This window comes from Zootoca vivipara, chromosome 4 (genome assembly GCF_963506605.1).
Source record: "Zootoca vivipara chromosome 4, rZooViv1.1, whole genome shotgun sequence".
Classification (NCBI taxonomy): domain Eukaryota; kingdom Metazoa; phylum Chordata; class Lepidosauria; order Squamata; family Lacertidae; genus Zootoca; species Zootoca vivipara.
This window is the reverse complement of record NC_083279.1, coordinates 91,549,102-91,569,395: the sequence shown is the minus strand read 5'-3', so window position 1 is coordinate 91,569,395 and position 20,294 is coordinate 91,549,102. Positions and strand designations below refer to the sequence as shown.

The 20,294-nt window shown below is 47.5% G+C and overlaps 1 protein-coding gene across 1 annotated transcript; it reads right to left on the bottom strand.

Annotated features, from left to right (window-relative positions):
* Positions 1-658: 658 nt before the first annotated feature.
* Positions 659-7,347, bottom strand: CCDC90B (coiled-coil domain containing 90B). Its single transcript, XM_035116590.2, has 9 exons — positions 7,220-7,347; positions 5,438-5,557; positions 4,894-4,997; positions 3,833-3,934; positions 3,362-3,403; positions 3,171-3,242; positions 3,013-3,066; positions 2,509-2,623; positions 659-1,523 (listed from the first exon to the last, which is right to left on the bottom strand). The coding sequence occupies exons 1-9, from the start codon at positions 7,290-7,292 to the stop codon at positions 1,468-1,470; spliced, it is 738 nt and encodes a 245-aa protein (XP_034972481.1). The 5' UTR covers positions 7,293-7,347; the 3' UTR covers positions 659-1,467.
* Positions 7,348-20,294: the final 12,947 nt, after the last annotated feature.

Genomic DNA, 20,294 nt, shown 5'->3' with positions numbered 1-20,294 from the left:
CCCTGGATGTTGATGGACTCCCAACTTGTATCCTCCCAGAACATTGGCCATGCTGGCTGGTGCTGATGGGAGTTGGAGTCCAGCAACATCCAATGTGACGAGGGTGCTAAGCATCAGGCTCCCTTCCACACCTTGCACACACTCAAGCCTATGCTTGCACTGTAGGCACACAATCACGCCATGCCCTACATTGGGATGGGGAACCTGTGCCCCTCCAGATGTTCCTGGACTCCAGTTCCCATCAGCACCAGCCAGCATGGTCAACAGACCGGGGGGGGGATGGGGAGTTGCAGTCCAGCAAGAACTGGAGGGCCACATGGTTCTCAGCCTCACCTGAAGCTCTTGCCCAAAGCTGTGTGTGTGTAGCCCACTTCTGAGTGCGCATTGGTGTGGCCTAGGATGATAATTCAACCCCAGTATTAGGAAAGAATAGGATTCCTCCCTCAAAACACAAGAGCTGCAGCTGGAAGCTCCCACATGCCTCCCCAAAGCTGCTATTTGCATTGCACCAACCTTTGACTTACAGCTGTGGATGCACCACCCCACACTCAAATACAAATGCCAGCAGGAAAGGACTTATAAATTTGAGGCGTTTAACATCAAAAGCACAACATGGTTTCAAGCATTCCGTAGGGGGAACAGCAGCCCAAGAGAGTTTTACAGAGCAAAAAAAATGCAATAGTCAATGTCTTGTGGTCGAGTATGCATTTATTTTTTCTGTTGTTTAGAAGAAAAAGTAAAGCTCCATACAGGCTAGCATCACTAGGCCTGTGCTGTTTTGGTTTCTTTGACTGAAGAGTTAATTTCACACCACACCAATATTTTTGCTGACCTGCCCCTGACTCCAGCTCCAGTTCCCCAACATATTGGGTTGTAAGGCCATTTCTCTACTGCTCAGGCCAAGAGGAACCAGCAGAATCCTCCTCATAGGAACCCAGAAAGCTATACCTACTGAGTCAGACTGTTTGGGCCCCCTAGCCCATACTGTCCGCACTGACCGGCAGTGGCGGTTCAAAGTTACAGGCCCTAACTGGCGATGTCGAGGATTGAACCTGGGACTTTCTGCATGCAAAGCAGTTGCTCTACCGTTGAGCTATGGTCCTTCCACCTGGGAGGGTGTCAGAAAAAACATACATAATGATGACAGTGGGCATAGCAGTCTCTCCATCGAATAAGGGTCATCTTTTTTGGTTTTCTATTTTTTTAAAAATGTCCCACCCATAGATCTTTTGGCCTTGAGTATGTGGGAGCACCAAACTAGCCCCGAGAGATGCAAACTAGGTCAGTTTTGCTCAGACTACTGTGCCTGGAGAGAACAACTCCCTACACCTCGGTTATGTGTTTAAAAACCAATACCCAACACAAAAGGCTTTGAAAGAGTCTGCCAGAGATGTGTCAGCCAAGCGTGGTGTCGTTTCAAATCAGAAAATCAGCTTGTTCTGTCCCTTGTTCCCGGAGGCTGGCTTTTCATTTCCAGAATCGGTAGAATCCCAGGGCGATGGCAAGACAAGTGAAAACAGAGGCTGTAAATAAATACAAAAATCCACACACAGAGAGAAAGAAAAGAATAAGTTTGTGCCAAGCAACTCAAAAGGGTTTTAAGCTACGCACAAGTTGCTGTTTCTCACGACTCACCAAAATATTACAGTGGAACCTCCGCTTTTGAACGTAATCCGTTCCGGAAGACCGTTCGACTTCCGAAACGTTTGAAAACCGAAGCATGCATTTCCAGAAGCATTTACTTACATAAAACTCAATACGGAAGCCGCGTGGCACGCTCAACTTCCGAAAAGCATTCGAAAACCGAAGCAGTTACTTCCGGGTTTTCGGCATTAGAAAGCCGAAACATTCAACTTCTGAGATGTTCAAAAACCGAGGTTCAACTGTAAATGGTTCATAGTCCGACTCCTCGCAACATCTCCTATTAGTTAATTGATTAACTGAATGTATACACCACTTAAAACATTAAAAAACAATCTCGGAACCTCCATAGTGATTTAAGCAGAGGCTCCAAGTGGCCACAGGCAGCTGGCTGGCTGTGTATTGCTTCCCAGAAAGCAGAATAATAGACTCATGTAACTGCAGAACTGGAAGGGACACCCAAGGGCCATTTAGCCCAACCCCCTGCAATGCAGGAATCACAGCTAAGCGCTTTCGCTGCGAAAACACCAACAAGAAAAGCAGCTCCATTTACAGAAAACAATTAAAAGAACATTTTGTATGTTAAAAGCAATTTCAAACCAGATACAGATCTCCACCTAAAAGATCTTCAGTGGGTGCCAAAAAAAGCAGCAGAGAAGGTGCCTGCCTGATGTGTAATGGGAGGCAGTTCCAAAGGCAGGGGCCACCACAAGAAAGGCCCGGTTTCTACATCATGCTAGATGGGCTTCCTGAGAAGGTAACCGTGTTGGGCTGGGTGCATAAGGGGTGGGACAAGCATTTTAGGCATCCTGGCTTTATACGTTTTACTCTTCTGGAACATGATTTTTCAACAGCCCAGCCACATACCTGCCAAATAACGTATCGTTTCTAGCTTGTTTGATTCCATGAGTGTTTTCAGGGCTGCGATCTCGGCATCGATTTTATTGCTGACTTCCGTAACGGAGCTGTTGGTGCTCGAATCCTAGAAGGGAACAAGGCAAGCGATGCTTTCCATTGGAGATAAGGCCAGAGAGACAGAGAGCCTTTTCAGTGTTGGCCCCATTTGTACAATTCCTTCCCCTGTGAAACCCACCGGGTGCCAACGTTTGTTATCCTTTTAGGGAGAAGCAAAAAATGCTTTTATCCTCCCTGTCTTTTAAATGTATTTAAAACAAAACAAAAAATGGCATGTCTTTCCCCTTCTGGGCTGTGCTCGCACTGGTCCAAATTGCCTCCCCCCAAAACTGCTTTCAGAAAAGAAAAAGTTGTATCAGATGTCTGGATGGGAGACTTCTGGAAACCTGAGAGCTTTCAATGGAAGGCACAATTTAAGTGTAAACACACACACACACACACAGCCCAAAGACTTGCCTTTTTATGAAACTCTGTTGTGGCTTCCATGAGCTTTTTCTCTTGATCTGTGAACTGGAACGTTTGAAAAAAAAAAGCAATATATGAAATTGTGAAATCTCAAAAAAGCTGGAGCGAAGAAAGAAGGAAGGGGTGCAATAATGAAAATAATTGCCCACCATATCGGTCACTCTGCTTCTCTCCAAGTTTATGTCCAGCTTGTTTTCAGCTCGGATATGACTGGTTTCATTCTTAAAAGAAAAGACACCAAAAAGTAGCCTTAAAAAGAAGTCCTGAGCAATCGTAGGACCAGAATGTCTCAGAAATTGCATATTATCCTCCCTCCCACTCCAGAAGCTTGCCCACTTACCATTAGCTGCTGTTTAACTTGATCCAATTCAATCTTCATTTTCTGGGTATCAAGAAAGATTGGGGGGGGGGAGGGAGGAAGAGGAAAAAGATCCCAGGTCAGCAGATGCTTAATTAAGAAAAATGAAAAGTAAAAGGCTTATAGCAATGGGCGTGGGGTCAAGATTTGGCAACAACTTTCCATGTTGCGTGGAAGACATCAAATCATGAAAGCATAAAGGCAAAACCCAGAACAATTCATTGGAATTAACTCCCATGACAGTGTATATATAGGATGGCTGGCTTCTTGTGACTGTAAGAGAATGTAAGTTGTGGGCTTTCCGTATTATTTGTCATTTCTTAAGAAGAACTAAATGATGATACTAAAACACAACGAGCCCAATTGCTGCATTTTCTTTGCAGATGAGCAGCCTTAAGTAAATGAAGAGAAAGGAAGGGTGGCAGAGTAAATTGGTTTATTGGAGGGAAATACCTCATTCTCTGCTCTCAGGTTGGCAAACTCACTCTTCTCAAGAATGACCATGTCTTTCCGGATGGAGTCAAGATGAGCCATTAACTGCTGCAGAGTTATTTCCTAAATAGAAAAAAAGAGAGACCCACATAGATGCCCCAATGCGTTTTGAAACATTTCCAATTCTTTTTGTAGAAAATTAAATTTCATTTCAGGGGGAGGGATCTTTTGCCCAGAGTTTTCTCGGCAAGGATCACCCATTAACTCGGTTTATAACTTTGGGGGTGGGCAGCCTGCATTTCCCGTTTGAGACCAGGGCTTTGTTGTGCTACAACTCCCATCACCCTCCATGAGCATAAAAAGCATGATGGGAGTTGTAGTCCGGCAACCTCTGGAATCTCCCATTTGGCTAATACTCCCATTGGCTAACCCTGCTATAAGACAATATGGAGCTTGAGGGACCATTGGTCTGACTTGAGGACATGGCAGCTTCCCGCGTTCCTACGAAATTACCCCGGAAACTGGGAAACCCTTTAGAAGTGGTTGCCAAGGAGACGTTTGGAGCTACTGAAAGTAAAGGTACCCCTGACTGTTAGGGCCAGTCGTGGATGACTCTGGGGTTGCGGCGCTCATCTCGCTCTATAGGCCAAGGGAGACACCGTTCGTCCGCAGACAGCTTCCAGGTCATGTGGCCAGCATGACTAAGCCGCTTCTGGCGAACCAGAGCAGTGCACGGAAACGCCGTTTACCTTCCCGCTGGAGTGGTACCTATTTATCTACTTGCACTTTGACGTGCTTTCGAACTGCTAGGCGGGCAGGAGCAGGGACCGAACAACAGGAGCTCACCCCGTTGCGGGGATCTGAACTGCCGACCTTCTGATCGGCAAGCCCTAGGCTCAGTGGTTTAGACCACAGCGCCACCCGATATATATATATTGCGAGAGGCTTGGAGAGTGATGATGACAAGGGAGAGGGACTTCTCTGTTGCAGCTCCTTGTTTGCAGAACGCCTTTTCCCTGCAGAGCCTTCTCTGACATCTTCTCAGGGCCAGGGCAGGGAATGGAACAAGGACCTCTTCTCACCTGCTGAGCCTGGGTCACCATATCTTTGTAGACAGTATCCAAGCTGAGAGTGGACAAAGACGTTAACGCTGCCACAATGGTTTCGGCCTGCTCTTTCCCAAACCCTGCAGGTTAGATAAAAGTGTAACATGTAAAAGGGGGACGCTTCCTAAAGGAAAGGTTGGGGAATCGGTGGTCCTCTGGGCATTGTACTACACCTCCCATCTGACCATGCGCCATGTTGGCTGGAAGGCTTCCCAGAAGAAAATGTGCTCCCCAGGCTGCAAAAGGCTCCCCCATCTCAGCTCTAGATGAAATAGTCCTGCCTTCAGATAAACCTGGGTTAGAGGCAAACCCTGACTTCCATGCCGGAGCCTTTGGCTCAGTTTCTACTGAGAAGTTTGTACGAATTCAGGCTGCAGAAAAGGAACAGCTGGTGAAACCAATTGCTCCTTCATGCACACAGAAAGCTAGGCATTCAGGGAAACTGATTTGAGGAGGGATCCTTGTAGGTTCAAGCACCATTGTTCAATTGCACTGTTGTTCGATCACGCCCATTGCTCACCGTGTGCCTCTAGATCACGCACTAGGTTATGGGTGTCAAAAGTGAGTTTTCTTTGCTCCAGTGGTGTTATTTCGACTCTTCTCATGTCATATGACTTCACTGGAACAGTGGCAGCAAAACCTGATTGGAACAAGGAGTTTTAAACCTCTGCTTATATTTCCAAACAGTTTAAGAGCATTGCATGGTACCCATAAAAAAGCCCAGTGGTGCAATCTTACACGCATTGCCTTGAAAGCAAGTCCTGCTGTGTTCGGTAGGACTTACTTCCCAAAGAGCATCTATAAGATGACAGCTTAAATCTTTTCAGCCCCAGGAATTTTCCAAGCACATGCACCAAAGCATCAATTCCAGCATCCTTAAAAAAAAAAGTCAGTATACTTTATCCCAAACTTCCCCAAATTTCTGAGTTGCCTACAAATTGGAGGCCACCTTGCTTTCAGCATTCAAAACAGCCAAACTTATAAGAGCAGGAAGTAGTACGATTTCCCGGCAGTTAATTAGCGGGTGAGGCAGCAACACAGGAACCTGCCTTATGCAACGTCAGGCCACTGGCCCATTTAGCTCACTATTCCTAGAAACATAGAGTTGGAAAGGAACCCCAAGGGTCCTCTAGTTCAACCCCTGCAATGCAGGAATCTTAACATGCGTTTCCCCATCCAATTTGAAACCATACTGGACCCTGCTTAGCTTTGCAAATGTGCTAGCGGTTTTACTGCTGTACCACACTATTGCCTCTCCTCCATATTGGTCCCTACAGCCACAGCAGGCACTGTAATTCTACAAAGGTGTACCTCTCCATTGCCTCCCAAGAAAAAGGGATGTCAGCTATTGCCTACACTGACTGGCAGGGCTTCAGACGGATGTCTTTGCCAGTCTTAGTTGGAGATGCCGGGGACTGAACCTTCTGCAAGCAAACGACGTTGATCTACTGGTGAGCCTATGTCTCCTTCCCTACAGTATGCTTTGTACTGGAGATTATTTGCCCACCTAGCATAGTATGGTCTATACTGCAGTGATGGCTTGTGGGGTCAGGGCCGGAGGTAGTGGCCTCTGGATAAAGACTGAGCAAGATGTGGAGAGTCCCGGGCCGGCGTCAGCTGACCTGCAGCTGCATTAACACTTCAGTCAAGCCCCTGCCCCGAGCAGCTTACAATATAATATTAGACACAGCATGGCAAAATGGAGAGAAGAAAACAGCGGTGGGGTAAACAGAGAAGCACATATCTGATTAATAGCTGCTGCAGCTTTCCAACAACCACAGTATTATTATTATTTTTTGGATGAGTATACCGCCTTTCAACCGCAGATCTCAGGGGCGGTTCACAGCATAAAAAAATACAAGAGAAAAACACAAATAAAACATGATAAAAGCAAATGTGCAAGGCACACACGTTTCCAAATCAAAGTACCGGTATTTCGGGGAAGGGTCAGAGCTCATTTGCTTTGCATGAAGGAGGCTCACAGGTTGGGTTGGGAAAAGACCCCCTTCGGGGATCCCGGGGAGCAGCTGCTAGCCAGTGTCGGCAACACTGAACTACATGGCCTGACTCTGTGCAAGGCAGCTCCTTGTGCTCCTATCGCCTCTTTCACTTTTTTAAAGGGCAGCGCTTCAAAAACCCAACAACTTGAGGGTGCGCAGTTGAAAAATGGATCGTGGGAACAGGATGCGTTAAGTAGCACGGCAACACTCAGAAACAAGCCCGACTGGATACCCTGAGTCTTACTCCTAAGTAAATCCACACAGCCTAAGCGCTGGGCCAAGCGGACCCAGAAGGGAAATACCTCTCTGAGGTGCCGAGGATCCATTGCCCCACCGGACCAGGAGCCTCGCCCCTCGCCCTCTAAAGCCCAACATCTTCCTAGCGTCTCCGAGGACGACTCATGGAAAGAGTCCCCGCACTGGGGATTCCCACTTCCGGCCGGGAGCCCAATAGGTTGCTGGGAAATGTAGTTCTTGCTGGGAAGGAAGGGCACATGGGAACGCCTTAGTTCCTCCTCCTCCTGCTGCCTCAAAGCCTTCTGGGAAATGTATGCAGCGCGGTTAAAAACTTGGGGCGTGGAAAGCCACTTGCAGAGCAGAGTGAACGAATCAATGAACGAGGGGACTGTCTTTCTTTCTTTTTTTTAATAGCATACTTTCTTATGGAGCGCCCATCAATCGTAGAATCGTAACAAATAAACCAAGTAGAACAGCAAGGTCACATTGGGGACATGGGCATTCTACTGATTGCCGGGGGGGGGCGCACCTGCCTCCCTTGCCTTCCCTTGGCTATACATTGGTGTAGCTATGATTTATGTCGGGCTGGGGGCAGGACACCCACTTGTCATCTTCCCCTGCCTGGCTCTATCGAGCAAATTCTGGATTTCTCAACAACGGTTGTTTCAAATGACTTTCTAACGATGCCTTATGAGGAACGGCTTAGGGAGCTGGGTATGTTTAGCCTGGAGAAGAGAAGGTTAAGGGGTGATATGATAGCCATGTTCAAATATTTAAAAGGATGTCATAGAGAGGAGGGAGAAAGGTTGTTTTCTGCTGCTCCATAGAAGCGGACACAGAGCAATGGATTCAAACTACAGGAAAGAAGATTCCACCTAAACATTAGGAAGAACTTCCTGACAGTAAGAGCTGTTCGGCAGTGGAATTTGCTACCAAGGAGTGTGGTGGAGTCTCCTTCTTTGGAGGTCTTTAAGCAGAGGCTTGACAGGCATATGTCAAGAATGCTTTGATGGTGTTTCCTGCTTGGCAGGGGGTTGGACTGGATGGCCCTTGTGGTCTCTTGATTCTATGATTCTTTTGACCCCAAGTGCTCAGAAAAAACTGTCAAAATCTTCAGTCCTTTGGAAACTAGGAAGTTAAATTAAAAAAAAATCAACATCAGGGTTTGCAAGTATATGGCAAGTATATTTTGCAAAATGACAAAGAACATGCCTTTCCCCGTCTTTTAAAAAAAATCTAAACTAAAACAAGTGTTCTTGGATTTGCTGAAAACCTTTTCAGCACGTCCTTTTCAAGCTCCTCCTTTGTTTCCCAATGCAGTTAGATAGAGCAACTCACTTATGAGGAAAGGTTGCTGCATTTGTTTAGAAAAAGGAAGTACAGTGGTTCCTCTGGTTAAGAACTTAATTGGTTCCGGAGGTCCATTCTTAACCTGAAACTGTTCTTAACCTGAGGTACCACTTTAGCTAATGGGGGCTCCTGCTGTTGCTGCGCCGCCAGAGCACGATTTCTGGTCTCATCCTGAGGCAAAGTTCTTAACCCGAGGTACTATTTCTGGGTTAGTGGAGTCTGTAACCTGAAGCGTTTATAACTCGAGGTACCACTGTAAGAGGTGCCATAACAGAAGTTATGCATTGGCATGGAGAACATGGATAGAGAAAGGTTTTTCTCCCTATTCTCTTAACACTAGGACTCAGGGATATCTAACAAAGCTGAATGTTGGAAGACTCAGGACAGACAAAAAGAAACAATTGGCTAAACTGTGGAATTTGCTCCCACAAGAGGTAGCGAAGTCCACCATCTTGGAAGGCTTTAAAAGAGGATCAACGCCACGATTTATGCCTGTGGCCATCAGAGGGCAGCAGTCTACCACAAGAAACCTGACAAATGCATGTGATAAATATTAGCCTTTTAGATTTGTCAAGAGTAAGACACTGGGCAGGAGGGAGCATGCAACCTAGCATCTCAGGATAAAGGTTTGACTCCCCACCCATCCATTTTTGCAATTATACGAATAACGCTCGTTTCCTTCTCTGCCCTGTATCCATCTACCCTCAGGCTCTGGTAGGAGCTGTTCTTCAACATAGGGATTGTTGTTGACAGCCTTCTTGAGAGACAATGGAGTGTGCCACTGGGGAGACTACTGGAGAATCACAGCACCTGCTGTGGCTGCAGAAACTGGTAACTCCTAACTGCTGCCTCCTGCATTGTTTTTGCTGTCTTAGCAGCACCGAAAGTGGCCTCCCTGGGTTGCAGGCCTGGGCAAGTGTGTATGGAGGTCCTAGGGCTTCCCAGATGGCCTGGCTATTGTAACCCAAAGAAAAGCAGAGCGAGACGTTTGGCACCAGCTTGGCTGCAGGAGTTGCGGGAAGGAAGGATACAAGGCACCATGCAACCATCTTAGGGGCTCCACTCTGGATTTGCGTAGGGTTTACCCCCGAGCCTTTTCTTCTACTGAAGATATTCTGCAAGGTAGCAGAGGTTTAGGATGGGCTACCTTCTTAGGTGGATGAGCCCCATTCTGCAGCCCCATGCTCTATGCCAGGCATCCCCAAACTGCGGCCCTCCAGATGTTTTGGCCTACAACTCCCATAATTCCTAGATAACAGGACCAGTGGTCAGGGAACATGGGAATTGTAGTCCAAAACATCTGGAGGGCCGGAGTTTGGGGATGCCTGCTCTTTGCCATGCATAATTTTATCAATGATGTCACCTCTTGTTCACCTTTTCTCTAAACAAGGAAGTCCCCGATACTGCAAACTTTATTCATAGGCAGGTTTGGGGGAACTCTGAACTTTACCTACCAACCAACCAACCAACCAACCCATAATTATCTTTTTATATGTGCTGTAAGCTGCCCAGAGTGGCTAGGGAAACCCAGCCAGATGGGTGAGGTATAAATAAAATAACAACAATTACAGACGGAAAACCCTAAAACAGCCGGACTGAGCATGTTCAGTGACTATAGAATACTGACTGAACGTTGAGAGTAATGAGAAGAGGTGGGGTGTAATGGGGTATCCTGGAAAAGATTATGACTGGCTGGAACCCGGAAGAGAAGCAGGGTACGCTGCAACTTTTTTTTGCAGGATCCAACTTACTCCATCAAAATGGCTGCAGCCGTTTGGTTTCCTGCAGATGGGAAGAGTTCTGAGTGGCCTAAAAAGTTGCTAGAAAATTTTGAACAGAGAGCCGGAGAAGATTTCCTTCACCTCCCTCTACCTACTGCTTTAACGCCACTGCTAAAATGGCCTTGGGAACCCAGGGACGCCATGAATTTTAATGCAAGCTGCAGCCATCTCTGTGCTTCTCTGCCCCGCCCCGCCCCCAGCCCCTAGCTATGTACTGCAGAAACAGCTTGCTGGCTGTTACTTTCACAGATTTTTCTTTGCCTGAATAGATTATAACAGGATTAAGAACTCCTCCTCCACCCCTCCCTCCTGCAAACCGGTCAACTATTTATGAGCTTGAAATGCAGAGAATAGATTTCCTTACAGGTTCATGCAAACGCCTCTCAAAAATTTAATTTGACAAATCTCAGGGGCCCGGGGGGAGAGAGGTGCAATTTGCCATTAAGACTGACAGAGAGGGATGCTCCGGAATGGAGAGAATGGCAAGGGAGGGAGGCACATTCTTCCTTGGAATGCTTCCTGGGCATGCCACTATCTTCTGACGCTCTCTCCTGTTATTCATGTGCTGCATTTATTGGTTACACTTTTATCCCAGCTTCCCCCCCCCTAAAGGAGCCCAAAGTAGCACAGGTGGTTCTCCACACCCCCGTTCTATCCTGACAACAACCCTAGGAGGTAGGTTAGGCTGAGAGGCAGTAGCTGGGCCCTAGTTCATTCGGTGAGAAGCCAGGTCTTGGTCCAATGCTCTAACCACCACACCACACCAGCACAGTGCTTTTCAAACTTCCTGTGCAAACCTGTGTTTTACCTACCCTCCTAGGGTTGCCAGACTCAATAGAGGACAGGACTTCTGTGCCTTTAATTGCCCTGCTCTCTTTTGAGTATGGAAACCTTAAAGAGAAACCAGCAGACCCTTTGCTTGGAAATTAAACAAAGGGTCTGCTGGTTTCTCTTTAAGGTTTCCAGGCTCAAAAGAGAGCAGGGCAATTAAAGGCACAGAAGTCCTGTCCTCTATTGAGTCTGGCAACCTTATGGCCTCCTTATTTGCTTCCCAATCATGGCGAGAGTTTGACTGACATGGGCCAGGAAACAGCTTTACCTGCTGAGCAGAGCAGCAGCCTGAAGGAGCAGAAGGGGGATTGACTCCACCTGCCTTCTTGCTCCTGATGAGAACCAGCTGGCTCCAGCTTTCTTAAGCAGGGTTTCCGGCCTCAGTCAGTTGCCGGATACAGCATTCATTGTTCCTGAGCAGATGGTGTTGCTTCTTGTTTCTGGTGACTTTGGACCCTTGGCTTTCTTGACCCCCGGATCGTCTGACTACGTGAACTGAGATACTCCTGGTCTTAGGACAGGACTGGGCTGGACCATATATATGGACTCTGCCTCCAGGCAAGTACCCCCCTGAGATCTGGCTGGCTGGCTTCTCCCTCCGCTGAGCTCTGCCGTGGCTCAGGACTACGACAATGACTTAAAGCAGTAGCAGAGGAACTACGTCCCTCAGTGGGCCTTGGCATATTTTTGTTCTGTTGGGAAAAGCCAGGGAAGGAGGGTGTGGAAATGTGAGGGAGGGGAGCCGAAACAGGGCAGAGGTCAGGAATGGGATGAATCCCTCAGCACAGGATAAGTTCTGAGGTGGGGCACAGCAGTGGGGTGGGGAGGGAGGGAGAAAGGGGTGGCAGGATAGAGAGTGAATAAGGAGGTGGCAGAAGAGATGGGGGTGGCAGGAGAAAGGGAGAAGAGGGTGGCGAGAGAGAGAGAAAGAGAGAGAAAGAGAGAGAAAGAGAGAGAAAGAGAGAGAAAGAGAGAGAAAGAGACCGGAGGGAAACATGATCTTGTCCACTTTTGGCGCTGAACCCAGTCCACAGGTCCCCCAAATTATTACTGCTTAGGGAATGCAGTATGCCAGTTAACAACAGTGACTGTGAACCAAAAGTGGGCAGAGAGCTGTGGTGCTCAAATCCTGCCTGCGGGCATCCCATGGGCATCTGGTTGGCCACTGTGAGAACAGGAAGCTGGACTGGATAGCCTTTTTTTTTGGCTTGATCTTCTATTCTTCATACAAAGGTATTCCCTGGTGTCCTCCTAGAAAGAAAGCTATGGAGCTAAACATGCAGGTACCTTCTAATTTCAGTGAGTGTGGTGTGGTCACTGCCTCGTATATTTTTCCTGTAATTGAGGATAGCAGCAGCAGTAGCATCTGTGTGTACATAAAGTCAATATTGTGCGACCTCCACCATTGGGACCAGTCAGAAATAGCTAACTTCCATTGTAAACATAAGGTTTTTGAGGGTAGTTGTGCTATGCACCCCCTGGCAATCATTTTGCGTTGTTCCTGCCCTCATTGCTATTTAATGAGTGGGACCCCCAGTGCGCTCTCAAAATTCGACATGTGCCCGCTGGCCCGAAAAGATTGGCGGCCCTGTTACTGGGAAAACTTGTCCTCAACAGCGGAAGACTTTTAAAAGTCGTTCGGATAAAATACGTGCCTACTCTTCCTTGGCAAAAAGCATCCCATAGGAGTGCTTGACAAATTAAAACCCAGCTCGACAAAGCAGGCTAGGATTGCATGTTTACACAGCCTATCTCTTGCCTTTGCATATTGCAGCAAAAAACGAAGCCCACCAAAACCTTCTGTTTGCATGTTGTGTGTGCCAATGACAGGCTCATAGAACGTGTGCCTAAAATTCTATGGGGATCTCGGTCCGATTCTACTCGTCCTTGTCAAAACAGCTGAGCTTCCATCCTGCAGTCTGCCATGACATGCCTCCGTAACATTTGCAAATGTTACGCCAGACTTTGTTCTGCAGCAGCCTTCTGAGCCTATTCCTACCTATTTGGGAGCACCTTCTATGATAGGAGCCACCAGTTCAGTGGCCATGGATGCAACAGACAGACCCCCTAATATATTCTTGAACCTGTAGAGGTAGAGTCCCACTCCCACTGCCCGCTTGGCTGTGAAATGCTGAGAATGGTTACCTTTTTCTCCCTTGAATCTGACGGAGGAAGTTTGAAAAGTGGTGGTCTTCCCCACTTCCACTTTCAGGTCTATGTGCTTTTCAAGGTTCAGATTAATTCTACTGGATCTGGTATTTACTCAGATCCCTAGGTTTCTGCATAAGCAAGGATTCTCCACTCCCTGCCTCCAATGGGTGAGTATTCTGTCATACAACTCCCCTTGCCCTGCAGTCTGAAGTGGTTGCCACTGATGAGCAATTTGTCTAGAGGAGGGATTCTCCCAAATCTCCCGATCCAAAATTCCTAGAAGGATAACAGCACGGTGGGTCAGCTTCTGGTTGGCTGTGCTGTTGCTGCTGCCCAAGTGGCAGTGGGGAAGTTCCAAGGCAGCAGGAAAAACACTGCAGTCCAATCGCATTGGTGGAACCAATCTGGCTTGCACTGTGAACTAGAAAGCTGTGATTGGTTGAGGCTGCCTGTTAAGCATGCACAGAGTGCCTCCATAGCAGGAGACCGGTGTTATACATTGCACTTTTCTTGTCCGAGGGCGGGATGGCAGCAAACACACAACCCTGTGCTACCATTTTTGAAGGAAGCTGCCGTGTTTTGCCCCCTTTTTCCATCCGGTGCTTATTGATTGTGCAGGGTATAAAGAACCTCTCTCCAGAAAGTTTGAACGGAATAATAATCCGGAGGCTTGTCCCGCACCCCCACCCCACTGTGCCCCAATTCCCTTTGCTCGTTACGGCACAATGGCTTTGGAGTTAATTGAATTTTCAATCTCCCCTTTGTAAAGCGCATCTAATTGTCATCTTCTATTTGTTCTGGGAATTGCAGGAGCCATCCCAGGCTAATGTGATTCATAGAGGTCCTTCTTGATCTTCCTGATAAGGCCCTTTTGCTATTGATTAGGTCATGAATATCAAAAGGGAGCCATGGCGTCTAATTTATAGTAAGGCTACACCAAACTGGGGTGAAAAAATATCTCGAGCAAAGGGCAGGTGGCGGTGGTAGTGGGCACAGGATGAGACATGCTGAGCAACAAGCAGGAGTCATTTGTTTCAGAATGTCAGAAGTAGGGCCAGTGTGGTATAGTGGTTAAGAGCGGGAGACTTCTAATCTGGGGAACCGAGTTCGCGTCTCCACTCCTCCAGATGCAGCTGCTGGGTGACCTTAGGCTAGTCACACTTCTTTGAAGTCTCTCAGCCCCACCCACCTCACAGGGTGTCTGTTGTGGGGGAGGAGGGGAAAGGAGATTGTTAGCCACTTTGAGACTCCTTCGGGCAGTGATAAAGCGGGATATCAAATCCAAACTCTTCTTCTAGGGAAGACCAGTAGCTTGGTGGGAGAGCATCTGCTTCGTATGCAGAAGGCCCTAGGTGGAATCTGCAGCATTGTCAGGGACTGTACTGAGGAAGAATGGTGGGACTCGGAGCCTCCTTCTCCCCCTGCTCCTGATCAGGATCCTGAATCTTCTCAGGAGCAGGAGGACAGTATAAATTTGGAACAGTGGTTTGCGGAGGGACATAGTTCAGAAGGCAGAAGCTGGGACATACTGGATGGGGAACAGCTAGGAGAAGAAACACTGGAAGAGAGAGGGTTAACAGGCTCACTTTCTCTGGAAAGCTCATTCATCTGCTCAGCCCATGGTCAAGAAGAGCAGATAAGGGGGCAGCACAGAAAGCACAGTGGTTGCGAGATCAGGTTACAAGACACAGAAGTGGGTGACTAGGGAGGAAGTGGGTGTAACCCTTAATTGGGAGCGCCTACATTTCTAAGAAATTGAGTCTTTGTTCTCTTGCTGTGATCGTTAAAGCTTCTAACTGGTAAGAAGACTCCTTTCCTTTTATTCTGCTTATCTACCGCCAAAGGGTGGGGGAGAAATTGGATTCCCTGAAGCCTTTGGTGGTGAGGTCAAGCTGTTGGAAGCTTACAGTGTGTGCTGTGGCTGTAGAGACTGATGTGGGAGAGACATGTTTTGTTGCAGCTGGGGCAGATGAAGGCATCTGGTTGTGCTGATGCAGATGCCCCATGGCGTTTCTTCTCTCTGCACTCCTCCCAGCTGTCCTTCCTCCTCTGGTCATTGCAGAGGAGATCACTGTCTAATCCTCTTTAAAAGCCATCTAGGTTGGCGGCCATCACTACCTTCTGTGGGAGTGAGTTCCATGGTTAAAGCATGCAGTGCATGAAAACGTACATTCTTTTATCTGTGTTGAATTTTCCCACATTCAGCATCCGCTCATTAGGTTGGGAATGTCACCTGCCTGAAACCCTGGACAGACACTGCCAGTCAATGTAGACAATACTGAGCTAGATGCACCCATGGCCTGACTCAGGAGGAGGAAGCTTCCTTCCAGTGTGGTGTAGTGGTTAAGAGCAGTGGACTCGTAATCTGGTAAACCGGGTCCGCTTCCCCGCTCCTCCACATGCAGCTGCTGGGTGACCTTGGGCTAGTCACACTTCTCTGAAATCTCTCAACCTCACTCACCTCACAGAGTGTTTGTTGTGGGGGAGGAAGGGAAAAGAGAATGTTAGCCGCTTTGAGACTCCTTAGGGTAGTGATAAAGCAGGATATCAAATCCAAACCCCTCCTCCTCCTCCTCCTCCTCCTCCTCCTCCTCCTCCTCCTCCTCCTCCTCCTTTGCAACAGATGGTTCAAGATAGCAATCAATGATTACCGGGTTCCACAGGCAGCTAAGTGCCACCCCAGAAATTCAAGAGGTTTAAGACAACTTGACAGGGTGGGCAGGGCCAGCTCTAGGTAAGGTCCCAGTGGCGTGGTGCACTGGGAGGTGGGGTGCTGCGTGGCGAAGCCACGCGGGACACTACAAAGGCAGGGGCGCCGGAACGATCTCTGCGCCTCAGCGCCAGGGTGCCCGACCTGCTCCAGACTGCCCTGAGGGTGGGGGTGTGGGAGGAGAGAAGCTGCAACATAGGAGCCAAACCAACCATATCATTTTGCCTGTTGCTTGCTGTGTTAAGTTCCAAAAGTTTCCAGGATCCCCAGACTGTGTCTTAGAGCCAGACATCCTCGCCTGAGTCTCTTACTGTGAAGGTGTGAGTACTCTTTTCAACAGCAGATCCTGTATTTGTAAGGCTTTTTCTATAACATGGTGGCCTTTTTCCTCTGCTGTACTTCTCCTAGCTTGCTACCAGGGTTGCAAACCCCAGAGTCTATTTGCCTTTCCTTTGCTCCAGATCATGCATCCCCAAACTTCGGCCTTCCAGATGTTTTGGACTACAATTCCCATCTTCCCTGACCACTGGTCCTGTTAGCTAGGGATCATGGGAGTTGTAGGCCAAAACATCTGGAGGGCCGCAGTTTGGGGATGCCTGCTCCAGATAGCCTCATTCGTTGCACTGAAGCTACAAGCCACTTTTGCACGCGAGTCTTCTTGTCCTCTTAGATTAGGTGGAAGTGCGATAAGGTTAAAGAATTTTGGGAAATGATATATAATGAATTGAAGAAGATTTTTAAATATACTTTCCCTAAAAAACCTGAACTATTCTTGTTAGGAATGATAGGTCAAGAAATTAAAAAAGAGGATAATGTAGTATTTTTATATGCAACAACAGCGGCTAGAACTTTATTAGCCCAAAAATGGAAGACACAGGATTTACCGACGATTGGAGAGTGGCAGACAAAAATGATGGACTATGCAGAATTAGCGAGACTGACTAGCGGGATCCGGAACCAGGGGGAAGCAAGGTTCCTAAAAGACTGGAGTAAATATGTGGACTATATGGAAAAGAACTGTAGAAGTTTAAAAACTCTTGCAGGGTTGAAATAAATCCTGCGAATTGACTTTAAAGGGAAGAAACAAAGAAACTGCGAGATAAGCTTTGATTAGAAAACCTAATGAGGGGAGGGAGGGAAGTCAAAATAGAAGATAGTGGAAAAGATCAAAAGAGTAATGTATGTTACTGTGATGTTTTGAATATTTGCAAGTTTTGGTTGGATGTTTATAAATGTGTGCTAATTGGAAAATTTAATAAAATGTTATATATATATAAAAAGATTACAGTGGGATAATCTTCCTTATGTCCCTCCACCATTGGAAATCCAACTGGTAGGAAAGGGAAAGGGCCTTGTCTGTGGTGGCACCCACAGAGATTCCATTTTGAGTCCTCCTCAATGGCATTTCTCTGCTATGCAAGAACAATTTTATTTCCACGGGACGTTGGGCTCAGCTGAATTGTATCCTTTAAATAAATGTAAAGGTAAAGGACCCCTGGCATTTAAGTCCAGACTCACCTCGTTTTACAGGTCGAGAAAGCCAGTGTTTGTCTGCAGACAGTTTTTCCGGGTCATGTGGCCAGCATGACTAAGCCGCTTCTAGTGCAACAGAAACCCGAAACCAGAGCAGCTGACGGAAACACCGTTTACCTTCCCACTGGAGCGGTACCTATTTATCTACTTGCACTTTGACATGCTTTCGAACTGCTAGGTTAGCAGGAGCAGGGACTGAGCAACGGGAGCTCACCCCATTGTGGGGATTCGAACCACTGAACTTCCAAGCCAAAGTAGCTCAGTGGTTTAGACAACAGCACCACCTGCATCCCTATCCTTTACATACGGTCACACAAATGTACGTTTTCCATGCTGCTGCATAATACTTTTCCCTGCATAATGCTGTTTTATTTGTTTGCTGTAAGCTGCCTTGGGCATTATTATGCAATGGAAAGGAGATGGGTAGAAGTGCTTTGAATAAATGTGTGTGTGTGTGTGTGTGTGTGTGCATACTATAACGAAACAAGCAGTTGCTTTCCACGATGTAAATAGAGAGTGGGGAGCGAAGAGATAAAGGAACTTGACGGGTGATATGCGTTTTGAGCTGATGCCAGACAGCAAGTGTTGAAACCAATTCTAAAACAGAACAGCTTCTCTTCATCTTGTCATTCTGACAAGTTAGTCGGAGCTTAATGCACTGGGGTTGTGGGTGTCGGATTGTAGCTTCCCTGGCATGTTTTTGTGATAGCTTTGTCAAAAACATGCTTTCTGGTTTAATTTAGCGACATCGGTTTTGTCGATGAGGAAAGGAAGCTGCAACAGAACGCAGAGGACACATTCAGAAGTGGAATCCCATCGCATGGCAGCTGCTAAGGTACAACAGTGGGAAAGGGATGTTGCTTCTTGCTTGTGAACTCCCCAAAGGCATCTGATTGGCTGCTGGACTTGATGGAAGCAGCAGATCTCTTCTTACGGTAACCTGTCCAAAGTATAGAGCGGCCTGAGAATTTGAGAACACAAGTCAGCCCTGATCGTAAAGCCATCCTATATAATTATACGTAAATTATACGTAATTATTTATAAAATTATAGGGACCCAGGTGGCGCTGTGGGTTAAACCACAGAGTCTAGGGCTTGCTGATCAGAAGGTCGGCGGTTCAAATCCCTGCAATGGGGCGAGCTCCCGTTGCTTGGTCCCAGCTCCTGCCCACCTAGCAGTTCGAAAGCGCAAGTAGATAAATAGGGATTGCTCCGGCGGGAAGGTAAACGGCGTTTCCGTGTGCTTCTCTGGTTCGGCAGAAGCAGCTTTGTTATGCTGGCCACATGACCCGGAAGCTGTCTGCGGACAAACGCTGGCTCCCTCGGCCTATAGAGCAAGATGAGCACTGCAACCCCAGAGTCGGACACGACTGGACCTGATGGTCAGGGGCCCCTTTACCTTTACCTATTTATAAAATTATTTATAAAATTATACGTAAATTTAGCAGAAATAAAATGCCAAACGACTTAGTCATTATAAATGCAGAACATTTTTTTTTCCACTGCAGAGAACATAAATGAGATTCTGTATGATTGAGCATGAGGCTAATGAAAATTTGATTCTCTTTGCTGGGGGGAAAAGACCCTTCCTGCCCAATTAATAAAGGATGATTCCTTTGTTCCCTTAAGTCATTAAAAAGAAAAACCCTAGCTAAGAGGAAGATCTCATCAGATTGCTATGGGGGAAAGGGGGCATTATAATGGTATGTGTGCAATATCTGTCTAGGAGTAGTCCCAATTTAGATCTTTTATGAATTATTGTTATATGGATCTGCCTCTTTGTAGGACTTTGATTTTGTCTGTTCTAGGTCCTGGATCTACTGTCAGTCAGTCACATGGCTGGATTTTCCTCTGTTTCATCATGTTTTTAAATTGCTTTGAGCAGCTATCTATATCTTCATATAGACATAAAAATGTAAGGCTGTCATCACACTGCAGTTTGTGTTTTCCAACAGGTGACAGGTTGCCAGGTGGCCCAGATGAGCTGTTTGCTGGAGGGTGGGGAAAGGTGGCAAACTCCTCTGTGAAGCACACCCCCTTACAATTCTTTCTATATTGCACTTGGAACTTTCTCCAGGCCATTCCTACCCCACCAGCTACACAGCCACAATCTGCCCTGCTTCTTACCCTCCTTGAGTATTTTTGCCTGGCTAGGAATGCAAACTTGAACTATGATAATGCCGCTTGCTTCCTTAGATGGAGGATAGGAAACAGGAGGTCTCTGGGTAAAAATTATCCTACTGGGCAAAGGCAACATGTACATTCCTTGCTCCACCCACTTTTGTCTCTGGCCCCACCCATCACTGACGTGTGACTCTCAAAAGTTGTCCAGAAGGGAATCCTCACCTGTGGCAGAGGAAGCTGCTTGGGTGCCTGGGGCGGGGCGCACCGCGGGGCTTCCAGAGTCTGCCTGCCTCCTCCCACTCAGCCACCTTACTCCTGGGGGAGGGGAAGGCAGCGGGTGAACCGTTTGGGCAGCGGGGAGCCTGCGCGCACCCAAGCCACCACGTCTCTCCCAGGAGAGATGTGTGGCTTGGGTGCGCTGCAGGCCCCGTGGTGAGTGCTGCCCGGCATTTTGTCACCCCCCCCCCTCAGTAGTGACACCCAGGGCAGTCTGCACTCACCACACCCCCTTCCTCTATCCCTGATCCTCACCCCTGCACCCTCAACATATTGAGAATTCCATTCCTCCTGTGCTGCAGATAGAATCATAGAGTTGGAAGAGACCACAAGGGCCATCCAGTCCAACCCCCTGCCAAGCAGGAAACACCATCAAAGCATTCTT

Coding starts and splice junctions, on each gene's coding strand:
- CCDC90B (XM_035116590.2), bottom strand. CDS start 7,292: ATGTTGGGCTTTAGAGGGCGAGGGGCGAGGCTCCTGGTCCGGTGGGGC. Junction 3,935..4,893: donor TGGTGACCCAGGCTCAGCAG/GTGAGAAGAGGT, acceptor TTTTCTATTTAG/GAAATAACTCTGCAGCAGTT. Junction 3,404..3,832: donor ACCTGAGAGCAGAGAATGAG/GTATTTCCCTCC, acceptor CTTGATACCCAG/AAAATGAAGATTGAATTGGA.